The sequence below is a fragment of the Elephas maximus genome, chromosome 3 (genome assembly GCF_024166365.1).
Source record: "Elephas maximus indicus isolate mEleMax1 chromosome 3, mEleMax1 primary haplotype, whole genome shotgun sequence".
Taxonomy (NCBI): Eukaryota; Metazoa; Chordata; class Mammalia; order Proboscidea; family Elephantidae; genus Elephas; species Elephas maximus.
In genome coordinates, this window is record NC_064821.1 from 146,638,307 (window position 1) to 146,660,146 (window position 21,840).

At 38.0% G+C, this 21,840-nt stretch overlaps 2 protein-coding genes across 5 annotated transcripts in view; one reads left to right on the forward strand and one right to left on the reverse strand.

Annotated features, from left to right (window-relative positions):
• ALG14 (ALG14 UDP-N-acetylglucosaminyltransferase subunit) overlaps positions 1-21,840 on the forward strand; it is a 925,968-nt gene that overhangs the window by 653,394 nt on the left and 250,734 nt on the right. The gene's annotated exons all lie outside the window — the stretch shown is intronic.
• The window catches only part of LOC126073260 (TLC domain-containing protein 4-like), a 122,829-nt gene continuing 115,986 nt past the window's right edge, over positions 14,998-21,840 (reverse strand). For 3 of the 4 annotated variants that reach the window (XM_049879722.1, XM_049879723.1, XM_049879724.1), the window contains exon 7: positions 15,000-15,546. In XM_049879722.1, coding sequence (XP_049735679.1) covers positions 15,234-15,546 — 313 coding nt within the window. In that variant the 3' untranslated portion in view covers positions 15,000-15,233. Of the gene's footprint in view, positions 15,547-21,840 lie in introns of all 4 variants that reach the window. The other variant, XR_007516698.1, reaches the window with a different exon arrangement.

Genomic DNA, 21,840 nt, shown 5'->3' on the forward strand with positions numbered 1-21,840 from the left:
TGTTTTTAAATTTCCATCTATAATTTTTTTATTATTATTTTATTCCAATGTAGTGAGAAAATTGGACAGTATGAGGCCAAAATTTTTTTAGTTGTTGAAATTTCCATTGTCCTTGAGAAATATATGTATTCTCTAATTGGTGTGTCCCTTAAATATGACCATTAAATCAAGTTTATTAATTGTGCTATTCAAATCTGCTGTGATTTTGCTAATATTTTTATATGCATGACTCATCAACTCCTGAAACAGGTATATGGACATTTCTGTCTGTGATGATAAGTTTAATTTCATCTTGTAGTTTTGTCAGTATTTGCTTTGTTTATTTTGGGAGCTATTTTATTGCATGCATTGAAGTTTAGAATTCTTAGATTCTAATTGAACTTTTTGTCATTACAGTATTTAGTGACGAATTTCATCCTTAAAAGGCTTTTTCTTAAAGTCTGTATTTTTCTGATATCAATATGACTACCCTAGCTTTCTGTCCCTGTTTTTGCTACCTTTATATGTTTTTATGTTTTAGCTGTGTCTCTGTATGTAGTATATAACTAGACTGAGAAAAATCCATGCTGACTGTGGGCGTAGAATGTGTTCTCTGTAAGAGAAGTTCTTGGTATTGTGGAGACTTGCTTTGCAGCCTAGTCTGTGGTCAATTTTGGTAAATTTTTGTGTGCTTGTAAAGAAATTGTACTCCCTATTGTTTGGTACAAAGTTATTTATGTGTCCGTAACGTTATTTATTGTGTTGTCCAAGTCTTCTACATCTTTATTATCTTTTTGACTGCTTGACCTATTCATTAGTGAGAGAGGTATGTAAAAATTCTGATTCTAAATTTGTCACTTTCTCTTTGTCAGTTTCTGTGTATGTTATTGCATTCTAGTTCAAATTTGATTCTTTATAGCGAATTGTCATTTTCATCATTATTAAGTGACCTACTTTATCCCTAGTAATGTTTTTTCTCATTAAAATCTATTTTATCTGATATTAGTAGTAATGTCAGCTTTCACTTTTTTGGTGTTTGCATGCTATATGTTTTCCAATCTGGTTAGTTTTGCTTAACACGTCTGCCACTATGTTTGAGGTGTGTGTTTTATAAGTGGTGTATACTGAGCTTTTAAAATTCAAACCTGAGAACTTTATCTAAGTGACATGTTTGGTGCATTGATATTTATTGTCTGGTACATTTACATTTATTGTGATTACTGATGCATTAGGTTTAGTTCTACTATCTTATTTTCGTTTGTCATTTTACGTACAATACCTTTTCTTTAGTTTCTTTTTTTTTTTTTTCCTGCCTTCTGTCTTCTGTTTGGATTGATTGAGCTTTTTTATCCTCCCTTTTCCTCATTTCTTAGAAGGGAAATGATATATTCTGTTCTCTTAGAAGTTATCTTTAAATTGTTAACAGGCATTCTGGACTTGAAAAAATTAATATCTCCATCCTGCTTCTAAAAAGCAAGGCATTTAGAATGCTTGCATTGTGATAACTCCCTCCCGTCTTATACATTCTTGTTTAATGCTTCAGTAGCACCTTGTTTTTATACCATTCAAATTAGGTATTATTATTGTTGTTTTTCTATTTACATAGCACTTTTTTTTTTCTTTGCTTACCTTTACTGCTCATGTCGTACTTCTTCTGTTTCGGCTCAGCGTTTTTCTTCCAGAAATACGTTTCTTATTAATTCTTTCATGGAGGACCTGTGATTCTTTCCATGTTTTTTGTTTTTTTGCCTAAAAATGTGTCTTGGTTTTGTTCTTGCTTTGATTGTATTCTGTTGCATTTAGAATTCCAGTTTGATATTTTTCTTTCATAACTGTGAAGTTAGCATTCATTCATTTATTTAACAAATATTTGTTCCCTACTGGGGGCTAGGGATGCAGTACTGGATAAAGCATACCAAGAAAATCCAAAAAATCCCTGTCCTCGTTATGCCTACATTCTAATGGGAGCACAGGGTGAGGTGAACTGACAATGAACAACACAATTAAGTAAAATGTGTAATGTGGTAGTAGAAATGCTAAAAAGGAGAGGCATAAATCAAGAAAGGGGACTAGGGAGTACTGGAAATAGGAGGGAGATGACAATTTCAGGTAGAGTGGTCAGAAAAAGTGACTGTTGAACAAAGACATGAGGGAGGGGAAGTATAAGGTCATCTGGGGAAAGAGAATTCTTGGCAAGGGAAGTAGTAACTGCAAAGAAGTGCCTGAGGTTAGGCTGTGCCTACCATGTTTGAGAAATAACAAGGAAGTCAGTGTGGCCAAGGCAAAGTAAGGAGGGAGAGTTAAGTAGGATACGAGACCATAAAGGTAAGGGGTGAGGGTGTTGAACTCAGACCTTTTAAGGCCTTGAGGTCCATTTTTAGGCTTAGATTTTTCTCCTTGACTAAAATGGAAGTCATTGGAATATTTTTGGTAGAGGATTGACATAACCTGATGTGAATTTTATTAGGATTGGTTTGGCTATGGAATAAACTAAAAGGAGCAAGGGCAGAAGCAGGGAAACAAACTGAGAAGCTAGTGCAGTAATCTAACTGAGACATCAGTGTAGCTTGGACCAGGATAGCAGCAGTGGATGTGATAGGAAGTGGTTGTGTTCTGGATATATTTTGAAAGCAGAATTAGAGATAATAGATTTGCTGAAAGATGTGGGGTGTAAGAATAAAAGGAGTGGAAGATGACTCTCAGTTTTTCAGGCTGAATTACCAGAAAAATTGAGTTGCCACTTACTGAGATGGGGATGATTATACAATAGAGCAGGTGGGCTAAGTGTGAGAAGCGTGTTAGCAGATAAGTGAAGATGTATATTCAGTTGAATCTATGATTCTGGAGTTCAGAATAGAAGTCTGATCTGGAATATAAATTTTGGAGTCCTCTGTGTTTACATGGTGGTACTTAAAACAAGGAACCTGGATGGCATAAGCAGTTGGCAATCGGCTGCTAATCTAAAGATTTTAGGTTCGAATCCATCCAGCGGCTCCTTGGAAGAAAGGCCTGGTCATTGCGCTTGTAAAAATTATTATTCTGAGTAAAATCAGTCAATCACAAAAGGATACATATTGTATGAGACCACTACTGTCAGAACTCATGAAAAGGTTTAAACACAAAAAGAAACAATCTTTCATGGTTGTGAAGAAGGCGAGGGATGGGGATGGAAAAACACAAAATAGACAATAGATAAGTGGTAACTTTGGTGAAGGGTAAGACAGTACACAATACTGGGGAAGCCAGCACAACTTATGCAAGGTAAGGTCAAGGAAGCTCCATAGAGAAATCCAAACTCCCTGAGGGACTAAATTTTGGGCTGAGGGCTATGGGGACCATGGTCTAGGGGAACATCTAGCTCAATTAGCATAAAAATTTATAATGAAAACATTTTACATTCTACTTTGGTGAATAGCATCTGGGGTTTTAAAAGCCTATGAGCAGCCACCTAAGATACAATACTGGTCTCACCCTTACAGGAGCAAGGGAGAATGAAGAAAACTAAAGATACAATGCAAAGATTAGTCCAAAGTACTAATAGACCACATCTACCATGGCCTCCACCAGACTGGGTCCAGTAAAACTAGATGGTGCCTGGCTACCACCACCGACTGCTCTGACAGGGATCACAATACAGGGTCCCATACAGAGCTGGAGGAAAAAGTAGAACAAAATTCTAACTCACATAAAAAATACCAGACTTACTGGTCTGACAGAGACTGGAGAAACCCTGAGAGTATGCCACCAGACACTCTTTTAGCTCAGTAATGAAGTCATTCCTGAGGTTCACCCTTCAGCCAAAGATTAGACAGGCTTATAAGACAAACAAGACTAAAGGGGCACACCAACCTCAAGACTAAAGGGACAAGGCCTAGAAGTCTGGAGGGAACAGAAAAGCTGGTAGTAGAGAGCCCTAGGTCGAGAAGGGAGAATGTTAGTATGTCATGCGGTTGTTAAATGGTGTCGTAAAATAATGTGTTTACTAACTGTTTAATGAGAAACTAGTTTGTTCTGTAAACCTGCATCTAAAGTACAATAAAAGATAAAATAAAATAAAAATAGAGAAAAAATATTACAGCCAAGAAAATCCTATGGAGCAGTTCAACTCTGTAACACATGAGATCACCATGAGTCAGGGACTTACTCAATGGCCGCTTACAATGATAAAACCCCAAAACCAAATCTGTTGTCATAGAGTAGATTCCAACTCATGGCAACCCCACATCACTTAAAAGAAGAAACTGGATGAGGTCTCCCACGGATCAAGTGTAGGTAGAAAATAGAAGCAGTCTAAGAACTGAGTCCCATGGCACTCTGTCTTAGTTATCTAGTGCTGCTATAACAAAAATACTGCATGGGTGTCTTTAATAACAGAAATTCATTTTCACAATTTCAGAGGCTAGAAGGCCGAAGTCAGGGTGCAGGCTCAAGGGGAAGGCTCTGTCTCACTGTCCACTCTGCAAAAAGGTGTTTGACAATCATATGGCATGTATCTTGCCCTCCGTTTGTGCTCACCTCCTTGCTTGCTTAATCTGCTCTTCTATATCTCAAAAGTAAGCAAAACAAAAACCAAACCCGCTGCCCTGGAGTTGGTTGCTATGAGACATCTCAAAAGAATTGATATAAAACACACCCTACACTAATACTGCCTCATTAACAAAGAAAACCCATTCCCAAATGGGATTTTATCCACACGTATAAAAAACCCAACACCAAACCCATTACTGTCGAGTTGATTCTGACTTATAGCAAACCTACAGCACAGCGTAGAACTGCCCCATAGGGTTTCCAGGGCAGGAAATCTTTACAGAAGTACACTGGCACATCTTTCACCCACAGAGCGGGAGGTTGGTTCGAACCACCAAACGTTCAGTTAGCTGCCGAGTGTTTAACCACTGTGCCACCAGGGCTCTTCAACGACACATCAGCTTGGGGGCTTGCGTGTTGCTGTGATGCTGGAAACCATACCACCGGTATTCACATACCAGCAGGGCCAGCCATGGCAGAGAGGTTTCAGCTAAGCTTCCAGGCTAAGACAGGCTAGGAAGGAGGCCCTGGCGGTCAATTTTGAAAAGAATTAGCCAGTAAAAACCTTAGGAATAGCAGCAGAACACTGTCTAATATGTGCTGGGAAATGAGTCCCTCAGGTTGGTAGGAACTCAAGATACAACTGGGGAAAAGCTGCCTCCTCAAAGTAGAGTCAACCTTAATGACATTGATGGAGTCAGCTGTTTGGGACCTTCATTTGCTGATTTGGCATGTCTCAAAAGACAAGCAACAATTGCAAACATCCATTACTAATCAGAAAGTGGAATGTACAAAGCATGAATCTAGGAAAATTGGTAACCATCAAAAATAAAATGGAATGTATAAACATCAATATCCTAGGCATTATGAGCTGAAATGGACTGGTATTGGCCATTTTGAATTAGATAGTTATCTAGTGCTGCCATAACAGAAATACCACAAGTAGATGGCTTTAACAAAGAGAAATTTATTTTCTCACAGTCTGGTAGGTTACAAGTCCAAATTCAGGGCATCGGCTCCAGGAGAAGGCTTTCTCTCTCTGTCGACTCTGGAGGAAGGTCTTTGTCCTCAATCTTCCCCTGGTCAAGGAGCTTCTCAGGCACAGGGACCCCATGTCCAAAGGATGTGCTCTGCTCCTGGTGCTGCTTTCTTGGTAGTATGAGGTCCCCAACTCTCTACTTGCTTCCCTTTCCTTTTATCTCTTGAAAGGTAAAAGGTGGTGCCGGCCACAACCCAGGGAAACTCCCTTTACCCTGGATCAGGGAGGTGACCTGAGTAAGGCTGGTGTTACAATCCCAGCCTAATCCTCTCAACATAAAATTACAATCACGAAATGGAGGACAAACACACAATACTAAGAATTATGGCCTTACCAAGTTGACACATATTTGGGGGGGGACACAATTCAATCCATGACAGACAGTCATATGGTCTACTGTGCCAGGAATGACAACTTGAAGAGGAATGATGTTGCATTGATTGTCAAAAAGAACATTTCAAGATCTATCCTGAAGGACATGCTATCAGTGATAGGATAATATCCCTACACCTACAAGGAAGATCATTTAATATGGCTAATACTCTATGCACCAACCACTAAGGCCAAAGATGAAGAAACTGAAGATTTTTACCAACTTCTGCAGTCTGAAATTGACCAAACATGTAATCAGGATGTATCAGTAATTAGTGGTGTTTGGGATGTAAAAGTCGGAGACAAAGAAGACCAATTGGTAGCTGGAAAATACAGCCTTGGTGAAAGAAACGGTGCCAGAGACCACATGACAGAATTTTCCAAGACCAACAACTTCTTCATTGCAAATACCTTTTTTCACAAACGTAAACGATGACTATACAAATGGACCTTGCCAGAGAGAACACACAGGAATCAAATCGACTACATCTGTGGTAAGCACAGTATCATCAGTCAGAACAAAGCCAGGGGCCAGACCACCAACTGGTCATGCACAAGTTCAAGTTGAAACTGAGGAAAATTGGAACAAGTCCACAAGAGCCAAAGTATGAACTTGAGCATATCCTACCTGAATTTAAGACCATATGAAAAATAGATTTTGAAGCTTTGAGCACTAATGAAGAAAGACTAGACGAGTTGTAGAATGACATCAAGGACATCGTACTTGAAGATAGCAGGAGGTCATTAAAAAGACAGGAAAGAAAGAAAAGACCAAAATGGATGTCAGAAGAGACTCTGAAACTTGCTCTAGAACATCAAGCAGCTAAAGTGAACGGAAGAAACAGTGAAGTGAAAGAGCTGAATAGATTTCAAAGGGTGCTTCGAGAAGGAAAAATAAAGTATTACAATGACATATGTGCAAAGACCTAGAGGGAGAAAACCAAAAGGAAAGAACACACTTGGCATTTCTCAGGCTGAAAGAACTGAAGAAAAAATTCAAGCCTCAAGTTGCAATATTGAAAAATTCTATAGGGAAAATATTAAACAATGCAGGAAACATTAAAAGAAGGTGGGAGGAACACATTGTCACTATAACAAAAACAGAATTGGTCGACGTTCAACCAATTGAGGAGGTAGCATACGATCAGAAAACAATGGTACTGAAGCAAGAAGTCCAAACTGCACCGAAGGCACTGGCAAAAAACAAGACTCTGGGAATTGCTGGAATACCAATTGAGATGTTTCAACAAAGAGATGCAGCGCTAGAAGTGCTCACTTGTGTATGCCACAAAATTTGGAAGACAGCTACCTGGCCAACTGACTAGAAGAGACCCATATTTCTGCCTATTCCCAAGAAAGGTGATCCAACCAAATGCAGAATTATCAAACAATATCAAATATCACAAGCAAGTAAAACTTTGCTGAAGATCTTTCAAAATCAGCTGCAGCAGTATATCAACAGGGAACTGTCAGAAATTCAAGCTGGATTCAGAAGAGGATATGAAACAAAGGATATCATTGCTGATGTCAGATAGATCCTGGCTGAAAGCAGAGAATACCAGAAAGATATGTGCCTGGATATTATGGATAACAATGCAAAGAATGAGAATTCCAGAACACTTAGTTGTGGTTAAGCGGAACCTGTGCTTAGACCAAGAGGCAGTGGTTGAACTGAACAAGTTGATACTGCATGGTTTAAAGTCAGGAAAGGCGTGTGTCACGGTTGTATCCTTGCACAATACCTATTCAGTCCGTATACTGAGCAAATAATCCAAGAAACTGGACTATATGAAGAAGAACGCAGCATCATGATTGGAAGAAGATTCATTAAGAACCCTTGATATGCAGATGACACAGCCTTACTTGCTAAAAGTGAAGAGGACTTGAAGCACTTACTGATGAAGATGAAAGACCACAGCCTTGAGTATGGATTACCCCACAAAATAAAATAAACAAAAATCTTCACAACTAGCCAATAAACAACATCATGATAAATGGAGAAAAAATTGAATTTGTCAAGGATTTCATTTCACTTGAATCCATGATCAACACCCACGGAAGCAGCGGTCAGGAAATCAAACCACTCACTGCATTGGGCAAATCTGCAGCAAAAGACCTTTAAAAATGTTAAAAAGCAAACATGTCATTTTGAGGAGCCAGGTGCTCCTGACCCAAGCCATGATATTTTCAATCGCCCCATATGCATGCAAATGCTGGACAATGAATAAGGAAGACAGAAGAATTGACGCCTTTGAATTATGCTGTGGGTGAAGAATGTTGAATATATACAATGTACTGCCAGAAAAATGAACAAATCTGTCTTGGAAGTAAAGGCAGAATGCTCCTCAGAATCGAGAATGATGAAACTTGGTCTCATGTACTTTGGACATGTTATCAGGAGACAGGTCCTGGAGAAGGACATCATGCTTGGTAAAGTAGAGGATCAGCAAAAAAGGAAGACCCTCAACAAGATGCACTGACACAGTGGCTGCATGGCAGAGATTGTGAGGATGGCGCAGTACTGGGCAGTGTTTCATTGTGTTGTACTTAGGGTCGCTATGAGTTAGAACCAACTCGACGGCACCTAACAACAACAACACATTTTCAAAGTGTGGCCAATGTTTATACAATATAGCCGGCGAAAGCTGGAACCTATGTAAGTAGAAACCTGTCGGAAAAGGAAGACTCAGTTATTTTCCACTAATAGAGAGGAAATAGAAAACTAGTAAGACCACAGCCTGTCAGAGGTGGAAAACTTGAGAGACCTGGAAAAACAAGGCAGTCCCGTCAAGTTCTGGCTCTCACAGGTCTCACTGTATATCTGTGTGTTTTTCCTCATTATAATGGACCTTAACTTTGTTCAATTTAGGTAGAGGTAAAAATATCTCTAATTTGGAAAAAGGCCATTCTAAATGAGTAAAACCTCTGAATAAGAAAATATCTATAATTTATTCCAAAGAGAGATCGTGATGTGACTGTTTCAGTGAGTAAATGATTATATTCAAAATAGTGTATCAGATAGGTGTATACGTGCTTCTAAATTTTAAATCGCTTATTTTTTAAAATTTCTCCCTAAATCTTTGTTCGTTTCTTCCATCTCTAGAACAAACGAAAGTTAAGTTAAACTTCCCTTGAATCAGATTCTCAACTGATGGAATTGCAATAGCCATGAATAACACACTGCAGTTATTTCAACCTTCTGGTAGTTTAACCAGCTCCCTGTGTCACTTAATTTGTGTGGGACTCTGATAACATGCAAAGCAGTAACGTCTTACATTACGGTGCTGCTGTTTCTCCATTTTGAAGCAAATTAAAGACATTCTAATGACCAATATTGGAATTTAAATGAGCCACTTACGTAAATAGTATGTTTTTTTAATTGGTAGTTATATTGTGGGCATGAGCATACAATAATGTTTTGTTGTTGTTGTTGTAGGTATAAAATCAGGACTTGGCCTGTTTCAGAATTCTCTACATCCTTCTTTTTGTTCCCTGGCAGCCATTAGGCCCCAGGGAAGAATTCTGGAGCCTGGCAGTTATAATCACCCCAGTTGTTGTTAGGTACCATGGAGTCAATTCCTTTTCATAGCAGCCTCATGTGACAGACTAGAACTGCCCTTATGGGGTTTTCTTGGTGTAATCTTTAAGGAAGCAGATCGCCAGGGCTTTGAGTGGCTGGGTGTGTTCGAACCGCCAAAGTTTTGGTTAGCAGTAGAGTGCCTAACCGTTTGCACCACCAAAAACAAAGGAGTGCATGATGGATTCTAACTGCTGACCTCTTGCTTAGCAGCTGTTGCTTTTAATCACTACACCACCAGGGTTTCCTTTCCGCCATTAGGGCCAGCAGTTCCACATTCTACAAGTGGTGAGGCTCTGACTGGTGAAGCACTTCCAGTTTTAGTCAGGATAGACCAAGGTGCTGAGCATAGTAAGGAAGCCAAGGGGAAATAATGGGTGCAAAGAGGTGTTCACTTGTCCTTCAAGTACCTGGCAGATGCTCTATTCATGGAAGTCGATGAAGAAGTACCAGGAAGGGACATCGGAGTGAGGCAGCAGTGAGTTCCAGACTCGGAGCTACTGATAACCAGCTCTGTGACCTTGGCAAGCCGAACTCCCTGGGCCTTGGTGTTGGGCTGAGAAAGGAGGAGGCCTGGATGAGATCAGGCATCGCAGCTAGCCACCGTGATACCACAAGTGGCTTTCATGTCTGACTTGTCAAAGACAAGAGAGTCTGCCACCCCAGGCCGCCCACTCTGGGACAAGCCAGTACCTGCTTAGGATCTAGATTTCTGAATACTACCTTTTCCTGCATTCCCACTTGTCTCACTGACTGCCCTCCCAAGTGGCAGACCAACTCACTGGCCCAGTTCCACATATACTTTACAAATGTTTTTCCATGATACCATATTATGATTAGGTTTGCCTCACATTATAAACAGGTATTAGTGACTAAATGCTGGCTTCCCCTAGCCTCCTAATAAGTTTGTTTGATCTCTACTTAAGCTTACTGCAATGCTTTTTTCCAATGAAGGAGCATACTTGTAAACTTTTAAATTTGTCACAATAGATTGGGAAGCTTACGGGTGTATGGCGGTCTCAAAAGGTTAACAGAGAAAGGTGTTGGTGTGAGGGAGGGGGTGCTAGTAAAGTCCTTGGGGTGTTGTTGAAGGGATGGAAAAGCTGAAAGGATATATAGACAAAACTTCCTAGGTCCAGGGAGGATTTTAAGGGAAAAGTAGTCATGGTGTGGCCTTCAACTCCAGGCCTGGCAGGCTTTTCATGGGTCTTGAGTACATCGTGTGTGTTTTGCGTCAGAACTCACTTCAGTTGCTTTAATGTGTTTGTCATCAACCTACTGAGGTTAAGGCTGGAAAGGTGTGTGTGTCCAGGGTCTCTTGACACAGGGGGGTCTCACTGCTGTGCTGATCCATACCTGTGGGAAATACTGTGCCACTCTTCTAATGAGACTATAGGAGTTTGCTTCTTATGGCATTCACAACACACAAAAATACATAGTCCCCCATGAATTATAACAGATGGTGTCAACAATTGCTTGGACTTGTCAATTTCATCCAACAGACTAAACCACTTAAACCATTGAAATGCAGGTGCATATTTATACATTTGGAGTTAAGGGCAACCTAGAAACCGAAATTTGTTCAAACATTTATTTAATAGAGTCTTTTGGAACATGTTTATCTCCCTTACAAAGGAAACAGAAGAAACCTGCATATTACAGCAATACCTGCCCCTCTGTCTCCATGAGAACATGTTTCTCCATGCACGAGAACAGGAAATCTGGCTCTCTCATCCATGAAGAACTGATCTCCAGATGCCCAGTGCGCCGCAGAGTACAATTCAAAAGGAGATACTTTAGCAAAAACTTGATTTGACTCAAATGGATTATTAAAATTTATAAAAGAATTTGACTCAGATACATATAAACTAGGCGGTTTTTACAACTAGACCTTAAAGTTATTGGGTCATCTCAGTATCAAAGAGTATACCAAAGTGATCTTCAGGGATGGTAAAACAACTATTATTTCTGTTAACATAGGACTAGTCCATGAAATAAAACTCAATTTCAACTTACTACCAGGTATTAATTGAAGCAGGAATTAATATTTTTTGCACTTATATGTAACTCCACTTTTAATTTTAAATAAATTCAAACAATCCTCATCAAAAAGATTTTAGATATAAAAATGCAATGTTTGTAAACTCAAGCTCATAATTTTTAAATTCTCCAAAATAAAGTATTTAATGCAGAATCTATGATCTTCCATGCTTCTTAGTTGATTTTCATACATTTTTAAAGTTTCCTAAGAATTTTTATTTTCTAGAATACTGCATATTCAGAGAACATCTTTATAATGGAAGTTTGTCACCAATGTGTTTCTACAAAAACAGTTGCTTCAAACTTTATACATATTTGCTTTTATTTTCTATAAATATTTTAACAAAGTTGTTGAATACCACAATACCAAACAGAATCCTTTAAATTAATTCATGCAGTCAAAATACTAAAATGTCTAGCAAAAGTCTGTCATTTAATAAATGAAAAGTTCAACATTTAGTAAGTGATATGTTCTGTCATTAACTATCTGTACCTTTGATAGGTGGATACAATCAGAGAAAGCAAAGTATATACCTCCTGTAAAGATCTGACTTCAAATATCACTGCAGTTTGTAGTATCTTTTCCATTTCATGCCTGTTGTTATGAGGAAATATGTAGAATCAACTTTTGGGTGTTGAATCTCGATGTTGAATTAGATGTCATGCAGCCAGCATAATATATGGCATGTCGGCTAAGGGGATAACAAATATTAGTTCAAAACTTTGATATTCTAAATGTACTCATTTAGTGAGCAGCTATGCCAATGAAAGGTAATGTCAGTGAAAAGTAAAAATCAAGTTTTAAACATAACATAGCAACTATAAAAACTAAAACTGCTCTATGTAGATCCAATCATGTTGTACTTTTATATTATCTTCTTTTGATGAGGAGTTTATAACATGTTTTCAGAACTACAGAAATACCAAGAGTCAAAATATTTATTCTAAGATTTATTTCTTTCTGAAGGAATGAATGGGCAGTTCTACTCTGTCCTAAAGGTCACTATGAGTTGGAATTGACTCGACGGCAGTGGGTTTTGTTTTGGGAAGGAATGAATTTCCAAAATAGTTTTGTAATATAAATGATTTCCTTTTAAAAAGCCATTATTCTTGCAAAAGAGCAACAACAAGGTGAATCACTTGCTTTCCTACCCCTCTAACCAACCAATGCACATTTAAGTGCCTATGATGTGGAAGGCACTACATTTCGTAATAAATTATTGATTTGATGTTAGTAGCTTAATGAACAAAAGGCCACATTTCTCATTAGTTTAAGTCTTTTCAAATGACGTATACCTATATAAGCCAGTCAATCCCACTTTATCATTTAGATAGACTGAGATTTCAGTTCTTTTCTTTAAATGTTCTGAGCTCTATCTGCATTGGAAAATCAAATCAAATAAAAAGTCTTGATCATATTCAGGCAGCCTCCCTTCCTCATCATAACATGAACATGAAAGTGAGTTAAACATTCTCCTTCAAGCTGAGAAACTGAATGGATTAGATCTTTTGGTTTGGGTTCAATTAGGTTCAAGTATTCACCACAGTTGAATAAATTCTTGTTTTTCTTAGGTAAGAATAATTATTAAATTCAAGTAATTGAGAAAAATAAACAAAGGCATTAATAGCTAAACATATGATTCTGTATTTGGGTTGCAAGAACACACACACATACACGCAAGCAAAAACAAAACAGAGCAAAAAAGAGTCACTAGGCATTTATACTCACGTAACGCAATAATATTGATAATCAGAACTCTTGTAATTAAATTACTTTAAATTTTTTTCCTGGCCTCTAAGAAAGATAGGAATTCACAGTGTTAAAAATGCTGATTAAGCAAATGTGGGTGTAAACTGAGTAAAACACAAATACTGATAGTTTTGTAGGTTTGGTCTCATCAAGAGGAGGCCTACCTTAGGAGCATGAGAAATCCTTATTGCATAAGACTTTTGTACTAATGATGTTGGGTTCTGATAGTGGGGGAGATTTTGTAAATAGAAATGCAGTGGATTCTCATTATTCACAACAGTTATATTCTGCGAAGTCACTGCAAACAGTGAATTAGCAAATACTGAATCACTGCTCCTAGAGGAATATAGGGTTAGTTTCCCGCAAGCCTCTGGTCACAACAGTGTCTCAACTTATCAAATACATAACCTTCCTTTATGTGTGTTTCTGCTTAAAGACACTTTAATATGTATTGTTGATTCATTAACATATAACTCATACCAATAGCACTGTAACTCATGCCAGAACATTTATTTTCTCCTTGAGGCAAATCACAGCCTTCTTGGGTTTAGAAACACTGGACAGCATTTCAGCTCTATGCTTAGGGGCCGTTTTAAACAGCAAAATCACCAAGAAAAACACACAGAAATGCAAAAATCATGGCAAAATACAGTAGAAAAGAACACTTGTTTATCGTGCGAGAGCTGAAACAAGAATGCAGAGCCCTCAGCTGGGGCTATGCATGTTAGGCCATTCAGTTTTTTTTTTTTTCCTCACTCTGTCCACATCTGTGAATTACTATGAAAGCATGGCAATTATTGATTTTAGAGTTAAAAAAAAATCAGTTCCTTTGGAGTCCACTTCAACGATGTCACCAACCCTAGATGTGTCAGAGTAGAACTGTGCTCCACAGGGTTTTCAGTGGCTGGTTTTTTGGAAGTAGACAGCCAGGATGTTCTTCTGAGGCACCGCTGGGTAAACCTGAACCCCAACTTTTTGGTTAGCAGCCAAGTGCATAAACTGTTTGCACTACTCAAGGACTCTGATTTTGGGGTTACAAATAAATTTTTGCAAGTAGGTGAATTCATGAATACAGGATATCTGAAAAATCAGGAGTGACTACAATATAATTTTAGTAGAAAAAATGCAAAGGAGGTAAATAGGGACAGTAGTGTTAAAGCTTTTTTCTTAATGATCCCTCCTATTGGCCTAAATAGTGATATCTCGGCATGTATTTTGAGAAGTCATTCACCTCTTAAGGAGATTTATAGGATCTGTCTTAAGCCTTAGTACAAAATAAAAAGGCAATAATTTGACAAAATGCTAAAAACAGAAATAAGAAAGTGACATCTAAAAAAAAAAAAAAACTTAAAATGCAGGAGGTGTTTTCCATGAATAAGAAAAGAAATATTCCCAAAGTGTGTAAAATACGTCATCATTAACATGATTGCCTATCTGAAATGAAACATACATCACTTCTAATAGCCTAAGAAAAATAACATTTCAACAATTTAGAAATCAAACCCTACACTGGTATTGACAGTCATGGTAAGAAACAAGTGGAGTACAACAAAATGTTGAGAGCTATTTATAGATTTAAAAGCAGATCCCATTCTTTCAACAGAGTTAATGACATAAAACCAAGTGCACTGGATTATCATAGTCATCTTTTCACAGAGAAAAATACCAATGCAAGTTAACAAGTTTCTGAAAAGACTCACCACTGTATTTATAAATTTTAATTTAAACCTTAAAATGCAGAAGAAAAGCAGAAAAAAAAATCTTGGCTTAAAAACTAAACTTTAGTTTTTCTTTTCTAAAGTTAGAAAAAATGACACTAAGACCCTGAACAACACTTATTATTAACAAACACAAGAACATGCCAAGAATTCATCAATCAGCAGATAGATATAACTGCTGTTGTAATGAAGTTTGCTTATCAATGTCCCACTTTTTAATCAAACTCTCTATTAGGAGGAGGACTTCTGGTTGCTTTCTCTTGTCTGATGAGACAAAGTGTCTTGACTTAGATGCACCCACTCCCTTAGAATTCTGATCATCCGTATGACATATATTACGTCAAAAACAATAATACTACCAATCCAGGAACACTGGATTAGCAATCCAAGGCTGATGTAAGCATCTGTTCCATACATTCTATATATGCAGTAATAAAAAGGAGGTATCACAGCAATCCGCAGAAAGAACATAACTGTCGCGAATACTTCATTGATGATGTAAGCTTCAGAAGACTTAGAATATCCCAGAGTTTTAAGGAACCAACTGGAAAAAATTAAAGAAACATCATATTTATTCTGTATCTCTGAAGGTTAACCATTTCAATTTTAGTTTTTAAAATTCTGTGAACATCCCCCTTTGATCAGAAACACGGCAAGAGTGTCCTGTCTCGTTAATTCCATTCAGTACTGTAGTGGAAGTCCTAGTGAGTACAATAAGACAAGAAAAAGAAATAACATGTATATAGATTGAGAAGGAAGAAATAAAACCATCTATATTTGCATATGACAAAACGGTCTATGTAGAAAACCAGAAAGAATCTACAAAAATAAGTAAATAAATATAATATCCTGGAACTGATAGCAAATACAGTGAGGCTGCACGATATAAGGTCAGTATAAAAAAGTCAGTTGCTTTCTTATATATGAGTAGTGAGCAATTGGAAGACGAAATTTAGAAAAATATCATTTAAAACAGCATCAAAAAATAAACTACTCAGGTATAAATTTAATAAATAAGGTACAGCATCCACATGCAGAAAACTACAAACACCGATTAAAAATCAAAGAAAGTCTAAATATATGGACAGATACTTGTATTCATGGATTATAAAAGCCAATATTGTTAAAATGTCAATTCTCTTCAACTAGATCTATAGATTCAATGCAATTGCAAAGAAAATGCCACCAATATTTTTTTTAACATCAAATCCAAATCTGTTGCAATTGAGTTGATTCTACTCATAGTGACCCTATAGGACAGAGTAGAACTACCCCATAGTGTTTCTTAGGACCTGCTGGTGGATTTGAACTGCCAACCTTTTGGTTCTCAGCTGTAGCTCTTACCCACTGCGACACCTGGGCTCCTTTTTAAAAAGAAACATATATTTAAAGAACTGATTCTAAAATTTATATGGAGAGGCAAAGGACCCAGAATAGCCAAAATAATACTGGAAAAGAACGAAGTTCTACCCGCTTTCAAGATCTACTATAAACCTGTTTTGTTCAAGACATCATATTACTGAAAAAAATAGATCAGTGGAACTGAACAGAGACTAGAAGTAGACCCATACAAATACATTCAACTGATTTTTGACAAAGGCGTAAATGCAATTCAATTGAGAAACACCAGTCTAATAGTCTTTACAATAAACAGTGCAGGAGAAACTGAATGTTGTCATAGATTGAATTGAGTCCCCCCAAAATATGTTAACTTAGCTAGGTCATGATTCCCAGTATTGCATGATTGTCTACCATTTTGTCAACTGATATGATTTCCCTATGTGTTGTAAGTTCTAATAATATGATGTTAATGAGATAGATTAGTGGCAATTATATTGATGAGATTTACAAAATCAGATAGTGTCTTAAGGGAATCTCTTTTGAGATATAAAAGAGAGATGTGAGCAGAGATAAAAGAGAGATGTGAGCAGAGAGAAAAGGGGACCTCATATCACCAAGGAAGCGGTGCTGGAAGCAGTGTGTGTCCTTTGGACCCAGGGTTCCTGGGCAGAGAAGCTCCTAATCCATGGGAAGATTGATGAGAAGGACTTTCCTCTAGAGCTGACACCCTGATTTTGGGCTTGTAGCCTACTAGACTATGAGAAAATAAATTTCTCTTTGTTAAAGCCATCCACCTGCAGTATTTCTGTTATAGCAGCACTGGATGACTAAGACAGAATTTGGTACTAGGAGTAAGGTGCTGCTTTAACAGATACCTAAAATGGGGAAACAGGTTTGAAACAGTGAATGGATAGAGGACGGCAGCAGCAGAGAAGCAGCAGAAACAGAGGACCCGCAACACAGAAGTGGCAGAGAACTGACAGCAGCCTAACTAGGAGTCCAGTGCCAGACAACACTGGAGCTGACTCTCAGAGTGAGAGAGAGCTTAGGGCCTGTGCACAGGAGGCTTCCTGGCTGAGTGGGGTGCCTCTGAACACTTATCAGTGGAGCTTGGCTTGCCTATGTATGGAGCAAGAGAGCTGAATGCCTTTTGATCGAATTTTACTGGTGGAATGGGGTCCCTCTAGGCATTATCGGTGGAGCTACAGAGCTCTGGAACACCTGCCCTAGCAGGGCAGATGCAGGCGTGAGGTCTGAGAAGCCGAGAGGCCAAGAAACCAGGAAGCAGAAGCTGAAGAGACAAGGAACACAGGAAGCTGAGCTGCCTCCGTCTCAAAAGGTATGGCCTCTACCTTAGAGGTTTCAAAGCATGTAGCCATGGCCTCTGGTGATTCTAAGGGTATAGCCACCACTCAAGTGGACTAGAATAATGGTGTGCCTAAATCTGAGGGAGCAGAGTTGCCATTCCAGTGGGCCTGGAAGCCAGAGCTGAAGCCCAGGGCTTATGGGCCTCCACTCAGAATCCAGAGAGTGTGGCCAATACGTAGGGTCTGGAGGGCAAGGCCATTGTGTGAATGGTCTCAGAGAACAGAGGATTATTTTCAAGTCTTGAGGGTTAATGTAATGTATTCTGCTGACTTACTTTATGCCTGTTATCCCTTCTTTCCCTGCAATTTCTCCCATTTGTAATGGAAACGTCTAGCTTGTGTCTGTTCTGCCATAGTACTTCGGAAGCTGATAACTTGTGTTCTAGATTTCACAAATGAAGAGGAATTTTTGGATTTTGGACTTGGAGTTGATTTAAGATTTTTGCTATGATATGATGGGGTAAATGTGTTTTACACGTGGCAAGGATATGAATTTTGGGGGTCCAAAATGGTGGAATGTGATAGATTGAACTGTGTCCCCTCAAACTCTCTGTCAACTTGGCATGGCCATAATTCCCAGTATTGTATGATTGTCTACCGTTTTGTCATCTGATGTGATTTCCCTATGTGTTGTAAATCCTATCACTCTGATGTTAATGAGATGGATGAGTGGCAGTTATACGGATGAGATCTATAAGATTAGATGGTCTCTTAAGCCAATCTCTTTTGAGATATAAAAGAGAGACGTGAGCAGAGAGACAAGTGGACCCCTACCAACAAGAAAGCAGTGCCCGGAGCAGTGCCGAGGTTCTTGCATGGAAAAACTCCTAGTCCAGGGAAAAATTAATGAGAAGGACCTTCCTCCAGAGCGGACAGAGAAAGAAAGCCTTCGCCTGGAGATGATGCCCTGAATTTGAATTTCTAGCCTACTAGGATATGAGAAAATAAATTTCTCTCTGTTAAAGCCATCAATTTGTGGTATTTTTGTTATAGCAGCACTAGATGAGTAAGACAGATGTCCATATGCAAAATAAAAAAGAACAATAAAATGAATCAAAGCAGTGAGCTCACATCTTACACAAAAAATTTACTCAAAATGGATCATAGACCTAATTCTGAAATGAAAAACTACAAAATCTCTAGGAGAAAATATGCATGATCTTGGGTTTGGTGACGATATTTTAGAATCAACACACAATCAACATCCATGGAAGAAAATTTTGATAAATTAAAACTTGCTCTGTGAAGACACTGTTAAGAGAATGAAAAGACAACCACAGATTGGGATAAAATATTTATAAAACACAAAGCTGATAAAGCACCTGAATCTAAAATATATAAGGAACTCTTAAAACTCAAGAACACAAATAATCCAATTAAAACATGGGCAAAAAATCTGAACAACACCTCATCAGGGACGATATATAGGTGGAAAATAAGTATATGAAAAGATGTTCAGGACTATTACCCTGAAATACTCTTGAATGGAAACTATCCGAAGGTCACCTTTTAGCAAAATAACAGATTGGCACACAAAATAAAGAACACTACCCTTGAGTATGGGGCTCCATTAAAAAAAAAATCTGTATCAGACAAAAAGGTCAATAATTACTCTAAAGCAAACATAAGAAGACAAGGGGAGCAGGGAAGCAAGAGTACTGGAAACAGAACAACCAGAACGCACTTAATGAGAATGTTGACATATATGAAAAAAGTAATCTCACTGAACAGCTTGTGTAGAAGTTGTCTGATGGGAACCTAATTTGCTATGTAAACTTTTACTGAAAACACAATGAAATTTAAAAAATAAAAAGATGCTCAACATCATTTATCATTATAAGGAAATGCAAATGAAAACAACAATGAGATACCACTACACACCCATTTCAATAGCTCAGATCCAAAGAACTGATATTATCAACTGCTACCCAGGAAGTGGAGCAACAGGAATGCTCATTCATTGCTGATAGAAATGCAAAATGGTACAGTCACTTTAGAAGACAGTTTGGCAGTTATAAAGTTAAACATATTCATAACAAACAATCCAGCAATCATGCATCTAGTTATTTTTTCAACTAAATTGAAAACACATCCATATAAAAACCTTCATGCAAATGTTTACAAAAGCTTAATTCATAATTGCCAAAACCTGGAAGCAACCAACATGTCTTTCAATAGGTGAATGGATAATGAAATTGTAGTACATTCAGACAATGGAATATTATTCAGCAATAAAAAGAAATGAATTACCAAGCCATGAAAAGGCATGGATGAATCTGAAATGCATACAAGTTAAATAAAAGAAGCCTGTCTGAAAATGCTACCTACTCTATGATTCTATTTATATGACATACTGAAAACAAAACAAAAAAACAACTATAAAGGCAGAAAACAGATCAGTGGTTCCCAGAGGTTCAAGTAGAGGGGAAAAAGAATGGATAGATGAAGCATAGGGGATATCCGAGGGCAGGAAAAACCATAGTGCTAGATACATGATACTAAGCATTTGTCAAAACCCATAAAATTTTACAACACAAAGAATGACATTTATGCATATTTTAAAAAATCAGTTAGGAGATTGGGGGATAACAGGACGGAATGTGGACTGTGACAAAAAATCTAACTTGTATTACAAATGTATGACATAACCTCACTGAAAAGGGTGAGGTGAAAAATGACTGTTCTAATTAATTTTGAAAATGAATGTACTATAAGACTAAAGATAAAAGAAACTATACTTAAGATACTGTACTGAAGTTGGTAAAATCTCTTATGGTGGTTTTCATGGATTGAATTGTATCCCCACAAAATATCTGTCAACTTAGCTGGGCCATGATTCTCAGTATTATGTGATTGTCCTCCATTATATGTGATTTTCCTATATGTTGTAAATCCTATCACTATGATGTTATAAGATGGATTACTGGCAGTTATATGGATGAGGTCTACAAGATCAGGTAGTGTCTTAAGCCAATCTTTTTTGAGATATAGAAGAGAGAAGTGAGCAGAGAGACCTGGGGACCTAATACAACCAGGAAAAGAATGCCAGGAACACAGCACATCCTTTGGACCTGAGATTCCTGCACTGAGATGCTCCTAGACCAAGGGAAGAGAGATGCATCACAAGGACCTTCCTCCAGAGCCGACAGAGAGAGAAAGATTTCTCCTAGCACTGACACCCTGAATTTGGACTTGTAGCCTAATCGACTGTGAGAGAATAAATTTCTCTTTGTTAAAGTCACCCACTTGTGGTATTTCTCTTATAGCAGCACTAGATGACTAAGACAGTGGTATAGGTTAACAATTCTGAAACCACTATACATGTAATACTGGGACTGAAAAAAAAAAAGTAAATGAACTTTAGATGTTGGAAGCTAGGTTTCTCATTGTTGGAGTGGAAAGTTACAGACAAATGGGGGAGGCGAGAAAGATCCATGTGATACTGATTAAAGCTAGAGACCTCAGTGTGAACTCATGTTCAGCTTAGTACAGACACAGATGGATATATATATAAATAATAATAGACATGTGTCTTCTTTTGGATTGAATTGTGCCCCCAACGAATGTGTGTCAACTTCTCCAGGCCATGATTCCCCCTATTGTATGACTGTCTACCATTTTGTCATCTGATGTGATTTTCCTATGTGTTGTAAATCCTACCTCTATGATGTCAATGAGGCAAGATTAGAGACAGTTATGCTAATGAGTCAGGACTCAATCTACAAGATTAGGCTGTATCTTCAATCAATCTCTTTTGAGATATAAAAGAGAAAAGCAAGCAGAGAGACTGGGGGACCTCCTACCACTAAGAAAACAGAACCAGAAGCAGAACACATCCTTTGGATCCAGCGTTCTGGTGCTGAAAAGCAACTAGAACAGGGGAAGATTGATAACAAGGACATTTCCCCAGAGGTAACAGAGAGAGAATGCCTTTCCCTGGAGCTGGCACCCTGGATTCAGACTTCAAGTCTCCTAAACTGTGAGAGAAGAAATTTCTGCTTGTTAAAACCATTCACTTGTGGTGTTTTTGTTATAGCAGCACTAGATAACCAAGACACATGTATACATGTGTATAAATTCTTGATAGAATTTTCCAAGACCAATGAATCTTCATTGCAAATACCTTGGTT